Source organism: Aegilops tauschii, chromosome 6 (assembly GCF_002575655.3).
Source record: "Aegilops tauschii subsp. strangulata cultivar AL8/78 chromosome 6, Aet v6.0, whole genome shotgun sequence".
NCBI classification, from domain to species: domain Eukaryota; kingdom Viridiplantae; phylum Streptophyta; class Magnoliopsida; order Poales; family Poaceae; genus Aegilops; species Aegilops tauschii.
The window spans coordinates 127,304,189-127,312,192 of record NC_053040.3 but is presented as its reverse complement, the minus strand read 5'-3'; the positions used below and the strand labels follow the sequence as shown (position 1 = coordinate 127,312,192).

At 46.8% G+C, this 8,004-nt stretch overlaps 1 protein-coding gene across 2 annotated transcripts; it reads left to right on the top strand.

Moving 5' to 3' along the window:
* Nucleotides 1–355: 355 nt before the first annotated feature.
* On the top strand, nt 356–5,806 carry LOC109781671 (homeobox protein knotted-1-like 2). 2 transcript variants are annotated; one of them, XM_020340265.4, is made up of 6 exons: nt 356–915; nt 1,578–1,698; nt 4,529–4,719; nt 4,828–4,959; nt 5,041–5,177; nt 5,278–5,806. In XM_020340265.4, exons 1-6 carry the CDS (start codon nt 610–612, stop codon nt 5,279–5,281), a joined length of 891 nt encoding a protein of 296 aa, XP_020195854.1. In that variant the 5' UTR covers nt 356–609; the 3' UTR covers nt 5,282–5,806. The 2 variants fall into 2 exon arrangements, with proteins under 2 accessions (XP_020195854.1, XP_020195853.1); XM_020340264.4 differs by having other exon boundaries at nt 361–915; nt 5,267–5,806.
* Nucleotides 5,807–8,004: the final 2,198 nt, after the last annotated feature.

Here is an 8,004-nt window from a genome sequence, read left to right as displayed (position 1 = left end):
TTTGAACTTGTTGGTGAAATCCTATGTCAAATTCTAGATTTACAGTTTTTCTGTTTGAGGGTCGTTGCGCTGGTGCCTGAGCAGAACCCGCATAGCCGACCCGTAAAAAAACATATTCCGCGAATATTTTTTTTACGGATTCGTTTGGGGGTCTGCATCTGTGCCGGCCCGCAAAAGCGATTTTGCGCGAACTGCAAACGCGTTTTGCGGGCCAGCGGAATGCGGGGTCTGCTAGAGTTGCTCTTACTTACATAAAGTTGTTTTTATTTTCATAGATTTTTTAATACTAGTAATTTGGTCTCCACGCCGGCCAGCAGCTGTATCTCCTCGTCGGTATCGACGCCGTAGGGGGCACGTCTCTGCAGTCCACACCTCACATACTTTGACGAGCTCGTCGTCTCGCTCGCTCGCGGACAGTCGTCAGCCGCGACAAGGACGCCAACCCACCCTGCCATCCGTCATCCACTCCGCCCGTCCCTCCCACCCCCACCAACCAAAACCCACAACCGCCGAGGTCGTTGCGCCTCCCCTCCCCCCGAGCGCCCCCGCCCCCGCCCCCGCCCGCCCCCCTCCCCCTCGCCACCCGACGACGCGGCGACGGAGGGCTCGATGTCGTTCCACTACCCGGACCACGGGCTCGCGATGGACGCGGCGGCGGCCGCCGCGGCCGCTGCCTCGTCGCCAAACCCTAGCTTCTCCCCCGGCGGCGGCGGCGGGGAGAGGGAGAAGGCGGCCATCGCGGCCCACCCGCTGTACGAGCGGCTCCTGGAGGCCCACGTCGCCTGCCTCCGCGTCGCCACCCCCGTCGACCAGCTCCCCCGCATCGACGCGCAGATCGCGGCCCGCCCGCCCCCGCTCGCCGCCGCCGCCGCCGCGGGCGGGCCCTCCGGAGGCGAGGAGCTCGACCTCTTCATGGTATCTATGGCCTTCACGCCGCTGCCTATTTTTTTCCTGCGTTGCCACTGGGTGCCGTACATGTCTTCTATATATGCTTCGTGTGAACAATTGGAATTCGGAATAGAGAGAAATTGGGATAAAATTTGTGTAGGTTTTGATTAGGGCTAGTGATGGATTTGTGATGTGCTCCTTATGGTGAATTGGAGGGTCGATCTGACTAGTGGTTGCTGGTTATTTTAACAACACTACCAAATAGCCTTATGGATTTGTTTGTATGAATGAGACATGAAACCAAAGCAGATACAACATATATCTTAGACTAAGGTTCATCGATATAGTGGCACCATATACTTGTTGAAGCAGTTAAGATACGCCATGGGTCATTGGTGGGCCTTTTTGTGGTATTAACAGCTTATTTGGCACACCTGAAATGTCATACTAGTTTACCTGCTCGCCTGTATGAATTGCCCATTTCTGTCTTTACTTCGGTCTTCTTTTGTAGTGCCCTTACGGCTACTGATCATCTAAAATGCTTGTATGTCGCATAACTAGAATTTCCTTTACTTTTCTGAAACTTGTATATCTTCTAAGAAATGAATATGTTGCTTACATCTAGCATAATGTTTTTTTCTGTGTACAATCCTTCTTATGGTTTCTAATTATCCTTCATTGGCTTGCAGACACATTATGTATTGCTTCTCTGTTCATTTAAAGAACAACTCCAGCAGCATGTACGTGTTCATGCAATGGAAGCAGTGATGGGTTGTTGGGAGCTTGAACAATCCTTACAAAGTCTAACAGGTAAATGAAAGCTTTTATCTGTGTATATTGCTTGAGCAGAGTAGCAGAAATTCTCCAGTATATAGTATGTAGTTATTTATAATGTGGAAACCAAAAAGCGTGGTGGCTAGTGAAAAGTGGAAGAAAAATGGATATCAGGCGGATAACATAATTAAAATTTAAAAAGGTTTCACACTGTAAACTTTGAGCGATAGGATTAACTGATTTAAGGAATTTCCAACTATCATAGGCCTACCTTTGATGCTTATGAGCTTCCGTTGTATGTTATTATACTTATATTCCTTACGATCCAAGAAAGGACCGGGTTCCACTATCGTACCAATAACGGTGCACTGATCCAGTGCAAAAACAGAAAACAAAAGCAGTTCAGCTACCGCCCTAACACTAGCAGCACTAGAGGTTCGATCTAGATTTACAGCCAGAGAGGCATACAGCACCAAGGGCTGCAAAAGCGTCACTCCAGCCAACACCGCGTACAAAAGATGCCTAACACCTAAGCCAACCAGCAACTTTCAGGATCATGAACAGCAAGAGCGAGCATCCATCAAAACACTCTCGGTCATCAAGTGCACCGTGAGAAGGATCAACAGTTGGACCATCTCCTTCAGCAGGCCCAGGATGAGTAATATGCAGGGTTTCACCTCCAGCTTCATGCGCACCATCATCATGCAGGGCAGGCGCTTCAAGTTGCAGTGCCACTGCCCCCATTTCCAGGGCTGCTCGATCATCGGCATTTTGAAGACCTGCCCAATACAACAGGAAATATCACAACTGCACGAGTAGCAAATTATTTCCGCAGGTGATCTAATTAATTTTTTTATTTTAAAACAAGCTCAGTATCTAAGCTGCACATATCCCAGCATAATGCTGCAAGGCCAACAATCTGGACCTTCTGATTGGCAGGAAGATTCCTGGGTATCCACCAAAAATACTTTGAGAAACACCAGGCCTGCCCCTACATCAATCCATCTGCTCCAAACACCACATGTATTTAGCAGCAGGCCAGCCAAAGTACAAGCGGTGAATGCTCTCATGTTGAGGACAAAAGCCACGCAGAGGGTTCCTGCCCATGGCCTTTTTACCATGTTGTCCTTGGTTACTATGGGATTATGCCAGATCAGCCAGAACCAAATTTTAATCTTTTCTGGAATTTTGGCTTTTCAAAGATGCTTAATGATCAATCAGGACCATAATCTGATATGTGCGTATAAACAGTGAACTTGCCAGCTTGGCCCTAGGGATGCAAGCGGACGGCATCCGCATGTCCGCGACCGTCTGCGGACAGAAAGTTTGCACTAACACGGTTATTGAAGTAATGAAGATTAGTGCAATTTTTGCTTCACGGACGCCGTCCGCTCGCATCCATGTCCAGCAGGGTACAAATGCGTTTTTGTTCAGAGCCACCCTGAGCTCAGTTCGCAGTACTGCAGCCTGTCCTTGCAAATCTCCCCCCAACCATCTCCTAAAGTTACATTGCCACCCTCTATCTGCCCTTTGCCTGACACTGCACCCAAGATCATTACTGACTGCAAACAGGTCAGGATTGTTTTGGCTCAGAAGCCTAGAGCTGCGCCAAGTATATCTTCCCGGAAGCCAGTCTGCCTTCTATATTTTCATAACTCCGCTAAGCAGATACCAAGATATGACGTTTACCAAATCAGCCCAACATGCTGTATCAGCAGCACTTCTAGCAACCTGTCAAATCCTAGATTGTATTTTTTTAATTCTTTCTCATAATCTCTTGCCACATCCCTTCACTTTTCGCTAAATTCCACCTCCACCTACACAACAGGGTGATATTGAATTCATCAGATGTGGTACTGGCCCAACAAATAAATCATTTTGCTGTGCCAGCTGAACTTTATGCAGGCAACTTGCAGCAAAATTAAAGAGAAAAAGAGACCCCTTCCCCCCCTCCCCGCCTCACCTCTTTACAACTGCCAAAATAACATTAAGTTTGACACTCAAAAGTACCATTCATGACCACAGATCTGACCATATGGTATTATACTTACGCCGTGCATTTCAAATTATAAAACGCCTTGGAATTTGCAGAGGAATTACTAGTGAATCGGCCCTTGTAATTAAGGGGAAGGAAAGGTTGATAAATGAGGGAAACAACGAAAACAGCAGTAAATTAACATGAACATCTTATTATTGTAAAAATAGGCAGGATAATCTTTGTCCTTACAATTACAATATAAATGCTTTGTCCTTACAGTACAAAATATAAAGGGAGTATCTTCTTAGGTATACTAGCTAGTGCACATGTGGAAGCCACATTACTTAATTTACTGAAGTTATTTATGAAATCAAGACCCATTCATGAAATAGATATCAACAGTTAGTCTGGATTTGTTTAACATGCATTAAGTATCGAGCATATTTGGGTGGGAACTTTTAATCTGTTGTGATGAATGAATGATTAGGATGCTCCGGTCTGCCTGCCAAAGTCTTTTTTTCCCCATAGCTTAAATTTGACCTATGCTTGTACGTTTTTCGGCTTTCCGTTTTGTGTGCTTTTGTGGGCCACAGATGCCATAATTTTATGGTCATGTTCGAGGCTTCAGCAACAATTTTTATCAATCACAGCTTCAGCCACAGGGCAGACTATTGTATATAAAATACTGACAAGGAATTCACTTTGCATACCTTAATTTTTCGCTTTGGAACTTAATCTGCACATTTCTTAAGATGGTTTAGTCTTTCAGATGTTTTATGTTTTACTATTAGAACACATGTTTTTTGAGGATAACCTAAAGAAAGTGTTGATTATCAGAAATAGAATAAATGGAAAACTGAGTTGTGCTTCTGTGGATTGATCCTGCAGGGGCATCTCCTGGTGAAGGCACTGGGGCGACTATGTCTGATGATGAAGATAACCAAGTGGATAGTGAGACCAACATGTTTGATGGAAGCGATGGATCAGATGGTATGGGCTTTGGTCCCCTGATATTGACTGAGGGTGAACGGTCTTTGATTGAACGTGTTCGACATGAGCTGAAGAGTGAGCTTAAACAGGTAATAACATTGCAGCCTACAAAGTGCTTCAGCATCATTCATGGCTGAAGAGTGACCAACATGTTTGACGGAAACATTCATTGACTAACAAAAACTTCCTACCTCTAGGGGTACAAAGAAAAGCTGGTTGATATCAGGGAGGAGATCATGCGCAAGAGGAGAGCTGGTAAACTTCCCGGGGATACTGCAGCTACATTGAAAGCCTGGTGGCAAGCTCATTCCAAGTGGCCGTACCCTACCGTACGTGACACTACCATTTCCAAGCTTCATCTTGCTATTGGTTTCTGTCCATGACGAACAATTCCTGCCTGACCCATCCAGGAAGACGACAAGGCTCGCCTGGTGCAGGAGACGGGGTTACAACTGAAGCAGATTAACAATTGGTTCATCAACCAACGCAAAAGGAACTGGCACAGCAGCAACACAGCTTCCTCTAGCGAAAAGACCAAGAAGAAAAGGTAGCATACGGGAAAAGTCGTATTTTTCCTTATCCTTGACAACCTTGCACATTCTTGTTTATGGCTTCCCTTTATGCATGTAAAAAAAGAAACGTTACAGGTAATGACGGCACGGAGCAATCGTGGTAGACCGGGTCCCAGATGAAACAAACTAGATGTAAACTATACTTTTATCATGAAGATTGCTGCAGTATATCCTCTCCCTCTCTCTCCTCTTTCTTTCTGGTGGGGCAACTAGATACGAAGACGACCCGTTCGCAAGCAAGTTCAAAGGCAAAGAAGGTATCAATAATAGTTGACCAAAGGTGGTAGCGACTCCGGACGTACAGTGTGAGTGTTTTGCTAATGTAATTTGTGTAAGCCTGTGTTGTATAACCGAGGAACGGAAGGGAGCATTGTGCTGGTGTATGTACTTGTATATTCGATTCATCTTGTAACATTATGTTAGACAAACACGGATGGGGTGTTCTGTTGGTGTGATGTACGGTGTGGCATGGTCTGGAACGAAACCGTTTTGTTTGGGATGTATTGGAAGTGTGGAAGGCTAAGTTATGCAGTAGTATTTGTAAGCTCATATATACGGATGATAACTTGCACGACTAAGTTATGCAGTAGTATTTGTAAGCTCATATATACGGATGATAACTTGCATATGTACCTGCGAATGTGTTGGCTCTGCTCAGTGGTTCATACGTTCTGCCTTAAGGTGATATACGTGTAAATAAGAGTCATATATGTTAATATGTACTCCCTTCGTTCCAAAATAGATGACTCAATTTTGTCAAAATAGATGACTCAATTTTGTACTAAAGTTAGTACAAAGTTGGTCAATTTTGGAACGAAGGGAGTACTAGTTTTGTAGATTGAGTTGTCTTGTTTTGATTAACCAAACTGAATATGTAGCCACTGGTTAAAACAATATGTTTGTGTTTGGATTGTCAAACGGAGCACTTTCCTGGGTTCTGGGAGGCAGCAGATACGGCCAGACAAGCTACAACGCAAGCTAAAACTGCAATCTCTGTTTAAAGAACTTGCCATTAAAAACCTTTGCAAATGCCATGCTCTCAGGGCAGGTTTGCTGGCTTGTTTTTTTTTTTTTTTTACAAAGAATGTATTAATATCACTGAGATATCGATTACACCCAGTTTCTACGACAACGCAATGTAAGGCATTAGAAATGCACACAGGCCAAAAACAAAAAGTGAAGAAAAAAAATAGAAGACCCTCTACAGTGATCAATTCCTTGTAACAGCAGCACAAACCACCATCAAGACAACACCCGAAGTTTAAATTCTCCACAAACGACGTCACAAAAAGAAAACAGTGCACAAGCGCCGTCGTCGTCCGACCATAGATCTTAGGTTTTCATCTTGGAGAAATCCGCGCTCTTAAACAACAATGCCTTCAACAAGACCACCGCAGGCACAACCAATTGAGGCCAGACCTTGGGTTTTCACCTTGAAAGCAAAGACACTGTGCTCCTCCTGTGCCGCCGCCTCCACTTACCGATGTCGCTGCTACTAGTCACGAAACACCACGCAAAGTCTTCATCGCCAGCAAGACTCGGTCCATCGTTACTAGGCCTCAGACCTTAGCCACCATGACCTTCTCCGCTACTGTTTTCACCATAAAAATCAAAATACAGACATGTCCCATAATGTCAACATACAACAAAACTTCACGCCACACCTTCTTGAAACCACACGGGATGAAATAGGGATGCACACGACCGAATCCCTCTGATCCAGCAAGCTAGAGACGTCAAGCAAAACGCCTTCTTGACGCTAGAAGAACTCTAGGACCGTCTCCATTATTGAAGCAATACCAACAGGCCCCCACACCGCAGGTTAGAACAGCAGAGGAGAAAGCAACAGCGATACCGTATGCACGGACGCGCCACTCACCCCTGCCTCGTCGCTCCGGCTCACGCCAGGGCATGACCTGAAAGGCCACGGGAACCAGCGCCATGATCTCCTGGCGGCAACCGAAAAGCAGCGGCGAGCGCACCCCCGCCGCCAGATCGTCGCCACGGGAACCTCCTGCGACGAACCTCAGCTCGGGATCCCGTGATCCATCGCTCCTAGGCGCCGCCAGAACGATCCGCCTCCAGACCCATCATCCCCGGCGGAGGGAACGCCATCACCGCCACAAGGTTTGCTGGCTATTGCCAGTTCTAAATGTTAGAAGGAAGAGAGATGGATTGTTGCGGGATATGATGGATGTATTATTGAGCCTCGAGGGCGAGTATATATTGAGTACAAGACTTGGAGGGCAAGACGCCTCTCCTGGAGATAAGGTAGGAGATGGATTACAAATCCTAGACTACCAAATACATGTATCCCAAATATATCTCTAACACCCCCCCGGCAGTCGTAGCTGTAGCGTTGCGAACAACAGGAGCATCGCGGACGGTCAGACTGGAGAGAGTAGCAGCCGACGGGCTGACATCACCCCGCAGTCGTAGCGGGAGCGTCGTGGACGGTGTCGCGTCGCGGACGCGTTGACTGTAGAGGAAGCCGACGAGTTGCTCAAGCGGATGATAGCCCTTTGTGCCGTTGTCGAGGTAGCCGAGAGCGTGGGTGGTGTAGCCGTGTCGAGGTAGCCGTGCAAATAATGCCATGGTCGATGTCGAGTCGGGGTGGCCGGTGTCGAGGAAGTCGCCGTGGAGCCGCGAGCGCAAGGAGGCGTCGTGTTAGTTATAGGCGCAGCGGTACCGAAGTAGTGGTGCACCGGGAAGAAGACGGTGTTGACGAAGCGTCGCGCCGGGTTTGCCAAACCTGGGGACACGTCGTAGATGAAGGCACGCGTCGGTGTTGCCAGCACCGGG